Genomic DNA, 10,237 nt, shown 5'->3' with positions numbered 1-10,237 from the left:
TTCATGTTTTATTCTTTTTGTTTTCCTTTCTGGTTTTCACATATGGGCAATCTATTTTATGGTGGAAGCTTTTTGTGGTAATTAATATTCTGGTAAGCTTCCCTTAATATTGATTATTTTTGGTATACGTACATATATTTATGGCTGTAGGCTACACCATAAAAGTAAATATTTCAGGGCATTTTCTGAACTTTTTTTGGCATCTCTTTAGGTGGATGGCATGCATCTACTGAAAATACTAATAAAGTAGAAAGATTTGATCCGAGAACTAAATCATGGCAGACTGTTGCTGGTATGTTTGAACGTCGTTATAGACCAGGTATGTAAAATTTATTTGTACTTTTCTTGTAAGACATTTTATCATTGCTTTTACATTTCATCTAGGGTTTTATCTTTGCCTTTATAGTTTGTCTCTAAAGTACTTGATGAAAATATCAAATTTCTCCCATCTGTCCATATTATGAATGTTCCTGCTCCTTCTCATGACCGTTAGGGAGGATAGAGTTACTGCTGTCAGAATTGCTTGTAATTAGTTGAATATTTGTTATTTTCATCATTCTATTTCTTGAAATTATACATTAACTTTTATGTCCATTTTTCTAATATTGTATGTTGGAGATTTCAATTTTTTTTCCTTTTACACAATTGAATCAAAGCTAATCTAAGTGAGCAACCTTGCTGTAACATCTCTTGGTGTTGTGAAGCCAATTTTTTAATCAGTAAGTCAGTACCTTTTCTAAGTTTTCCATCTTCAAAAATGTGATCGCGCATTTTCGTTCATGTAGCCACTACGTCTTGTTTTTTTGTTTTTTTTTTTTTTTTTTTTTTTTTTTTTTTTTTTTTTTTTACGCTTAAGGAGAGATTTTCTTGTAACACACTCTAGGGTACCATATTTCCCAAACGGGTATACTCCTTGGCAATAAACATTCAGTAGATTGCTTGATTCATGTAATCTGTGTGTCCTTCTGCTGTTAAATGTTGAAAATCTCTCTTTGGTTTCACTGTGCCTGATTTTGGTTCCATTTTTTTTCTTGGCCTTCAAGAGGGTGGTTTGTCATTTCCTTTCAAACTAGATCCCGTTCTTTATCTTTTTATAAAGACATCAACCCTTAAACGCCGAAGCGGTATTTTAAAATTATCTCCCGTATGCCGGCGGCGTTCGCAAGTGAGCGCCAAAGCGGAATTTTTTTTTTTTTTTTTTTTTTTTTTTTTTTTTTATTTTTTTTTTTTTTTTTTTTTTTTTTTTTTCAAAAAATCTCAGCACGCTTAGTTTTCAAGATTAAGAGTTCATTTTTGGCTCCTTTTTTTGTCATTGCCTTAAGTTTAGTATGCAACCATCAGAAATGAAAAAAAATATCATTATCATATATAAATATTGGGATATATGACAGCGTGAAAAAAATTTCATATATAATGGTATACAAATCGGGCTATGAGCAAAACGGTTAAAGCTAATGAGTTTATTTTTTTTTTCATTGTATTTTACACTAAATTGCGATCATTTTGGTATATAACACACATTGTAAAACAATCAAGGCAACACAGAGAAAATATTATCACAAAATGATGCATGAATTCGTAATGCGCGGACGTAAAAATAAGCTGTTTTCAAAAATTCACCATAAATCGAAATATTGTGCTAGAGACTTCCCGTTTGCTGCAAAATGAAGGTAATTGATTGAATATTACTAGACTGTAAGTGTTGTAGCTTACAATTGCAGTTTTCGACCATTTCGGTCGAGTTAAATTTGACCGAAGGACGAATTTTTTCTATTTATCGTTATTTATATGAAAATATTTCCAAACTGATAAAAGCTACAACCATGGGTTGTTTTTTGTTGTATTCTACATAAAAGTGCGCACATTTTCATATATAAAACTTTATGTAACAGCTAATTTAAAATGGTGCAAACATTACGACAATCGGACGAAAAAATTTATGATTTTTTCGGAAGAGTTACCACACGGACGTAAGGAAGAAGTTTATTTCATAAATTCACCATAAATCAAAATATTGTGCTAGAGACTTCCAGTTTGTTGCAAAATGAAGGTGTCTGGTGAGAAAGGTGAGATATTTAATAGAAGTGATATCCGCCCCTTCCCTTCACAAGGCAGGGAAGAGGGACCTGGACATAAGACAAACTCATAACTTGTATTTGCCTTAATGTCTCCGACATAATGGTTCTTGGCTTTCTCTTAAAGGGGGGACATATTCTCCCCCTTATGAGTAAACCCAGAAGACTGACTATGATCTTGCAGTTCTTTAACTCTGATCAAAAGTCCTTGGCTGGATTCCCTTCCTCGCTCTCACAACCTGAAAGGAAATCTCAGGTAGGCTGAACCCCAGTCGGTTCACTGGAGATCACTCATATTCCACCCACCAATCAGTGAGTCTTCCTATAGTAAAGAACCGAGGGTTTGTATATCGCGTAGGAACAAATCACAATTTTTTAAAGAAATTGTATTTTTCATAGCTATACAAACCTGAGGTCCTTTACACTAACTGCCCACCTCATGCCACCCCTCAATATGCTACCTGGGCCAAAAGCAAATTGGAATGTTTATGTCCGGTCGAAGGAAAGGACTACCAACGTCCAGACTGATAATTAATACCTAACCGCCTTGTTAAAAAATTCAGCAACCGTGTCCAGGCTACACCTTGAGTAATTCCTATAGTAAAGGACCTCAGATTTGTATAGCTAGGGAAAATAAAATATACTTTCAAAAATTGTGATATAGCATTTACATGAACCATTTATTTCTTTTTTCTGGCTAATGTATTACGCTAACTTTTAAATGAAATTAAAGTAACTTTAATTTCATTTAAAAGTTAGTTTAATACTTAGGGAACATAATTACGGTCATATTTAGTGTTTAAACTCTAGAAATAACCATTTATTAGCATTTCTAGAGACCATTCCAGATTTAAGCAAAAAGTTGCTTTGTGTGAGGAGATGGAACCTAACCTCACATAAGTTCAGGGTATGACTGTAGTACTATAATTTTTTTTTTTTCATCTTTGTTTTTTAGTATGATGAATTGAGCAAAACTTTACATTAGACATTCAGTATTTTTTGTGATTTGATGGGTTAAAATATATTATGTAAATATTTTTGGTTGAAAGGTGAATGTGGGACATCATACTGCAATCAGGAGCATTCATTGGGGGGGGGGGGGGGGGGGGGGGGGGGGGGGGGGGGGGGCAGGGGGGGGGGCGGTAACTGCCCCTCCCAAGCCTCAACTTGCCTCCCCCCCAACCTCAACTTGGCCCCCCTCACCCCCTAAGCCCCAAGAAGTAACAGCATGTTTTTCGTTTTAAATGTGCAATCATAAATATATGAAATTTTCTCAGAAATATACTATGTTTCTTGATCTTGTCTGTCAGCTAGCCACCAGTGATGATGAGATAAACAAACAGTAGTGGGAGTATTTAATTTTTGCTGAAATACCTGCTCATGTGGTGTCAAACAACACATAAAATTGCTCAAAATAAAAAAAAAAACAGCTGCTTAGGCTCCCTTCGCTCGCCAACCAAACCGTCTTTATTTAACCCCGCCCCTCAACAAAAAATCTGGAATGATGCTCTGACTACAATATTTACATGGTATTTTTAAAGTGTGGCTGTTGTAGATGGAAGAATATACATTCTCGGAGGAGAAGATGGGTGGGTGGGAGCATTTCCATGACACAATCGAAATGTTACACGCCCAACTTTGGACTCTTGGACCATAGTTGGTGAAATGTTGACTGGCCGATCTTGGTTGTCCTGTGCACCACTTAGGGTAAGTACTTTTGTGATTGGTAATTATTTATTTTTGATGTGTGTTAGTATGGATATGCATTGCATATAAAATAGCTATATTTAATTTAATTTGCAATAAAACAGTATAAAGGCTTTTTACTAAGAAAAAATGTCTTGAATATTATGTTATTGAATTAAATTAATGCTTTGAAGCAAAATTGGTTTTGTTTTTTATAACCAAATGGTCAAATAGTAACATAAATGCTGTAAGTGTTTTATGCTCAGGTACTGCATTACTCATAATTGCTTAGACACTACTGATATAATAAAAGGATTCAGTGAGTTTGCTTTGTTCTTTGCATGGTTAGTATCCAAGATTCGAACATCTAGGAAATGCAGCCCACAGCAAGCCGTTCTGTGGTGATAGTAGTGAAAGGTCAGCAGAAAGCAAGTCACACACTAGAAGGGTCCGATAAATTAAACATCACATTGAAAGAAATGTAGGGAGCAAGCTAATATCATTGTTGTAAAAATGTAGAAAGCAAGTCTGTTCTTGTTGTTGTGAAGTAACATAAAAGAATATCTCACTGCACCAATGAAAAATATCCCGTTTGATGAGAAGTGTTGCCATGTAAAAACTGAAAAAATTCATTATGATCAGTCTTGTAACCCAGAATATGAGAAGTCCTGTGATTCAAGTGATGTTTTATGGGAATTATTATAATACAGAGTTACTAGTAAATAAAAGAAGCATTAGATTAATGCAAACACCATACAAAGAACAATTTATAATCGTCTGTTTAAGTACCCAAGAAGCTCAGTAATTGGATAAAAATTCAGTGTAGCAAATAATTATGCTCATTTGCATCACTTGTACACCACAAATGTATTGGTTCAGTGAATCTTGAAAATATAATTGAGGCAAGTTATTAGTTTCAGCAAAACTAATAACTTGCAAGTTGTTGGACTAAGAAACAGTTTGGGAGAGACGTCTGGAAGGTAACATAGACTTGTCAGGGGGGTTGCTGTTCCTGAAGGGGAGATTTTTTGTGATGTTTTTGCATTTGAGTTGTTGGAGTAGTACTTAACATAATTAATTTGATGAGTGATACTTGATTTTAATTCATGATAACATATGTGCATGAACTGATTAATGGATAATAATTAGCAATATCAAAATCTTCATGTAAAACATGGTAAGATCTGTAGTATTTGATCCAGTGAGGGCTAATTATCTTTTATGGTGTACATAAAAAGGGTGCACTTCACGAACAAGCTGATGGAAGATTAAAATCCAGTGTCCAGTATTGCTGGGATTCACTGTCTTTGCATGGCTATCATGAGTAGAATTGCAGAAACAGCAGTGAATTAAAAGTCTAGGTATAGTATAAAATGCATTCTTTTCAAAGTATGTATGTATAACCTGTAGCATTTATACCAGGAAAAAGAGCAAGATACAGAAATGAAGCATGGGTATTTGATGCCATACCAATTCCCATCCTAAGAAAATTTACCAGCATATGTATATGTGTAATGAAGCATAGTAAACTTCACATTTAGATATTTGATCATAGCTAGTGCCAACCAATTCCAGTTTCTCAGCATTCAATTGGGTTTTGTTGCACGACATACCCGTTACTTGTAAGTAGCCCATTTCCACGGTGAGCAAATCAGCTAGACCATATAATCCCTCAAAGGAAGAGAAATAAAATGGAAGTCTGTCTCTTTTGTGCATATGCAGAAAACTCCCAAGGCTCTCAGCAATTGAGGAAAAGGTACCAAGATCTTATGATGAGCATCAGGGAGCACAATCAGGTTATTGGTAGAAGAGACAAGATCCTTAACCTTTGTCATGGCTGCCTAAAGCAGAGTCCATGTAGCTTTCAGCTAAGCCCTGCCCACTGCACGCCGGTGATTGGCTAGCTCTCGAAGGAGTAATGACGTCACACTAGTTAACAGTCCAAATGATTAGTAGTATGGATTTGACTCCATTCAGTGGTGTTGAGTTTCGTACATGAATCATGACACCATAGATTTGAGATCCTTGAGTTGTGAAGTATGCAATTGATATTTCCGATAAAAGATAAAATTATATATCATTATGAAGATCTTGGATCATTTTCATGCACAGCCTAAATACACAAGCATTCTTGCTTTTTTTCTTTTAAATTGGTCTTGGCCTATTTAAGCAATCCCACATAGCCCACATTACATAATTGAAATGAAGCATAGACTTATTCTGCCAGTTCTGATGTTAGTGTATTAATTCATCATAATTCTACATGTCAAATGGTAACATTGAGAGATTAGTCCTACGTGTTAATTTCTTATATTTTGAGGCAATGGCATGGCATAGGCCTACACATCAAATTCTTATATTTTGAGGCACTGCCAGGGCATAGGTGCCTACACATCAATTTCTTATATTTTGAGGCAGTGATAGGGCATAGGCATACTTGTCAGTTTCTTATATTTTGAGGTAATGAAAGGGCATTTGATGTGTTAAACCTGTCAGGCCATAGATCTACACATCAAATTATTTTATTTTGAGACAATGACAGGACCTACCCATCAAATTCATATTGCAAATAGTTTTCTACTGGTATCTGTTAGAAATATGGTAGCTTTTGATTAGTATAGTAGTTTCAACTCCATATAATGGATATAAAATGGAATGTCCCATATAAGCAAGAGCACATACACATACATGCGTGGATGGCCATAGTAACTGCAACGCCACTTATACCACAGAGAATAAAGGTAAAACTTGTGGGCTCATAGCAGATGGCACACACACACTCAATCTTAGGAATGTCTCAGCCTTACACACAACTATCAAACTGCTCTCAATGAACTATATCTAACAGATATTGGAAATATATTTACAAAAGAATAACGAATTATATTACTCTGATGAGTAAATATCTAGCTGCTATAGCATTTCTATGAAAATGAAGGCTATACATAGTAGGAAGGCATCACAAGATACTTAACAAAATAAGAAAAATATATGATAGCTGAAAAAGTTATGTATGAGATTATCCAAACCAGTCTGCGAGTAGCCCGTGAATCAATCACTTGGTTTTGGGGGCATTCTTTTAGAGTCTCTCTCTCTCTCTCTCTCTCTCTCTCTCTCGTCTCTCTTCTTCTCTCTCTCTCTCTCTCTCTCTCTCTCTCTCTCTCTCTCTCTCTCTCTGTTGTTAGGAGAATATTCTAGCGCAGACTATATTCATAAAAATCTCCATTACTTTTAATTAAAACAAATAACTAAATTTCAGTAAACAAGAGAAGGCAGATAATTCTTTACACCAGTATTTTATGAATAGGTCTATGTTTATTTGCAAATGTTAAGATACCATATGAAAAACTTTGAAGACAGACACTACAACCACCATAACAGCAGCAACAAAAACAAGAATAACCCCAACAAGAACCACAATAAAACAGCTGAATTTAAGATAGGCCTATAATCCAAACATCTTAAGCTGCGTAAACCGACAAAAAGACATAGGACCTTATAGGTCTACATAATTTTTTATGATCCTGTTATTTCAAAAGGAGATGTCCTTAAGAAATTGCCCTGCAATTTATATCCAATATGACTTACATAGCCTATCATACTGTAATCTTTTGTTAAACAAAGGTGTATTTAGGTTTTGTAGAGTGTAGTCACTGCTTGTCATCCCTCTGAATCTGTAAATGATTCCAGTGGTGGTGAACACGCTTCCCAATATTAGTAATTCAAGAGCACCAATACGAATGCAGACATTCCCTGTGTCACATCCATATTCAGGTGAACCTCATTTATGAAATAACATTGCAGCAACGCAGAACACTCACTCCTGATTTCATTCATATTTTCCTGTTTTTGTTACCATTTTTAGAGAGGTATATACTATTATGATTTTATTTCAGGGGATAATACAATTCTACCTCAAGCTTACAGGATTTGAGTTGTGCGAATTCACAATACTAGTGCGAACTTTTCATTGGAACCTAACTAATAATCATATGCAAGTATTTCACAGACACAAATGACGCAACATTTTCGAATCCTGGAGAAACCCTGGAAAAGTGCTTGTTTAATTTTGTTTTACAATTTATAAGTTTTCAATAAGCTTTTACGTTTAAATTGGATAACATTAGATAATGAAAATAATAATTTCTCTCTCTCTCTCTCTCTCTCTCTCTCTCTCTCTCTCTCTCTCTCTCTCTCTCTCTCTCTCTCTCTCTCTCTCGTAGTATGTACTACGTTTATTGATATTTTCAAATATTAATAAATAGTGATAATGATAATAATGTTAATAAAACTGTAATTACAAAATTTATATGTGATAGTGTTTAAACAAATAACCTTTCCATTTCATTTTAAGTAAGAACAACTCTTCTTTATTTCTCTCTCTCCTACTGAGATGAGAGAATTTTTATGGTGCATCTACTCTTTATTAAAGTTTTCAAATACTTATTAATAATAATAATAACTGTAATGACAAAATGATTCATATTAAGAATTCTATCTCATCTTTCTTTTTAACTCCACCAGAAGCTCGAAATCCAGAACTGTCAAATATGTCAAGTAATGTGACAGGAGGGAGAGTCTTGCCGGTTAGCAATCAATGATTTTTACGTAATTATCTCTCTCTCTCTCTCTCTCTCTCTCTCTCTCTCTCTCTCTCTCTCTCTCTCTCTCTCTCTCTCTCACAGAACCGTTGGACATAATAATATTTACAGAAGAGGACATTAAAAACAAAATAGACAAACTTGTTGTTTTAAAAAGTTACTACATTACTTCACTGTATCCAATAATATTGTATGTATTCTCATATTATTGTCTAATAAGATACTACTAAGATAGTGGTCAATGTTTTGGTTTGAAAATCACCTGATGGCGAATACGAGTTTATTTCACCATGTTTAACTAAGTTCTGAGCGAATTTCTTGCCTCTACTTAGCATAAACAAATATCTAGATACTTGACTGATATGAGACAAGGTCATTTTTTGTCAGACGATGTGTTTTCAAGTTGAAATATGTCTCAAATACGTCTCGTTGTGATTGTAAGCTAAATTATTTGTTCATTAATGGATTACATTGGCTACATGTTTATTTAGTAAAAAAATTACATGATTCCATTCTCCCTTTTCACTTTATTTCATCGTAATGCAAGCTTTATGTTATTTACCTTTTATTGGCATGAAAACAACTGTAAAATGTGTTCTTTCATGCCCAGTAGTTTTGATTAAAATGATTTTCTCTCAATTTTTTCTACAGTTGTGTTTGATGGCATAAGTTTACGGGAGATTTATTCTTGTTGCCAATGCACAATAATAGTCATTAGCAGCTTGAACAATTTTCTCAGCTTCAGCTACAACTTGATTTAAATTTAACAATACATTTCCTTGTTGATCTTTGAAATATTGCGAATAAAGTTATTACATCAAAATATCTCAGTCCTATTCTATATATCGTCATTTATAACGTAACTACGGTAATTGTTTACTATCATAAGACGGTTGAAATACATGCCAAGCAGATGTTGATGTTATCCAAATCTTTTGCACTTAAAAATTGTTGTTTCTCATTCAGTTGTTCATTGCTGTACACATTTACGCAATGATTATAATGTTAAAACAATACTTTTATTATTCTCTGTTGCTGTTTTTTTAACTTATTTAACTAGAAGATGGGATAAAGTTAGGCTACTGTGATTTGGTCTCTCGTAAAATTGAATTATCGTAAGACAAATTATCGTAACTTGAGCACCACCTGTACACTGTATAAAACCTTATTATATCTTTACATACTCTTTCTATTATGTTTTAATACAATATTTGTTATTTAGAAATGTATTTTTCTTATTTGATAACATGAAACATAAAAATATGGGGTGGCATTTTGAGGGTTGTAACAGATTAAGGGCATTTTAAGTATTTTCAATGGGGAAAATTGATTTGATATACGAGCAAATTGAGCTACGAGCTTGACCACAGACAAATAAAACTCGTAGGTCAAGGTACCACTGTAGTTCCTCATCTATATAAACTACAGAGAAAGTGCAGAACAAAGAAAGGCACCAAAAGGATGGAAACTAGGTAATGTGCCCCAGTTTACAAAAAAAAGTCCAAGAGAAGAGCTGCAAAACTATAGACCAATCTGTCTAACAACGGTCGTATGTAAGATTTTTTAGTCCATAATTGCAGATCAAATTGTGGATCACATTGATAGAAACAACTTCTTGTTAAGCAGCCAACACTGTTTCAGACAAAACAGATCCTGCCTATTAAACTTTGGGGGGGTTTTTCACAACATGCTTGGTATCTATGAGTAGTAGAACAATAGATATGCTTTACTTAGATTTCCAAAAGGCCTTTTGACAAAGTTCCACACAAGAAACTAATGACAAAAGTTAGAGCTTTAGGAACTGTAGGAGGAATAGCAGACTGGATCGAAGACTAGCTAATATATAGAAAACAGAGAGTCATATTAAATGGTGAA

General features: G+C 34.3%; 1 protein-coding gene across 1 annotated transcript in view; it reads left to right on the top strand.

Moving 5' to 3' along the window:
* The window catches only part of LOC135224411 (kelch-like protein diablo), a 163,299-nt gene extending 156,427 nt beyond the window's left edge, over positions 1-6,872 (top strand). The window contains 5 exon segments of the mRNA XM_064263381.1: positions 212-321; positions 3,618-3,665; positions 3,667-3,702; positions 3,705-3,782; positions 4,111-6,872. Coding sequence (XP_064119451.1) covers positions 212-321; positions 3,618-3,665; positions 3,667-3,702; positions 3,705-3,782; positions 4,111-4,218 — 380 coding nt within the window. The 3' untranslated portion in view covers positions 4,219-6,872.
* The last annotated feature ends 3,365 nt before the right edge of the window (positions 6,873-10,237 follow it).

Source organism: Macrobrachium nipponense, chromosome 12, assembly GCF_015104395.2.
Source record: "Macrobrachium nipponense isolate FS-2020 chromosome 12, ASM1510439v2, whole genome shotgun sequence".
Lineage (NCBI taxonomy): Eukaryota > Metazoa > Arthropoda > Malacostraca > Decapoda > Palaemonidae > Macrobrachium > Macrobrachium nipponense.
Note: the sequence above shows the minus strand (reverse complement) of the source record. Positions and strands in the feature narration are given on the sequence as shown.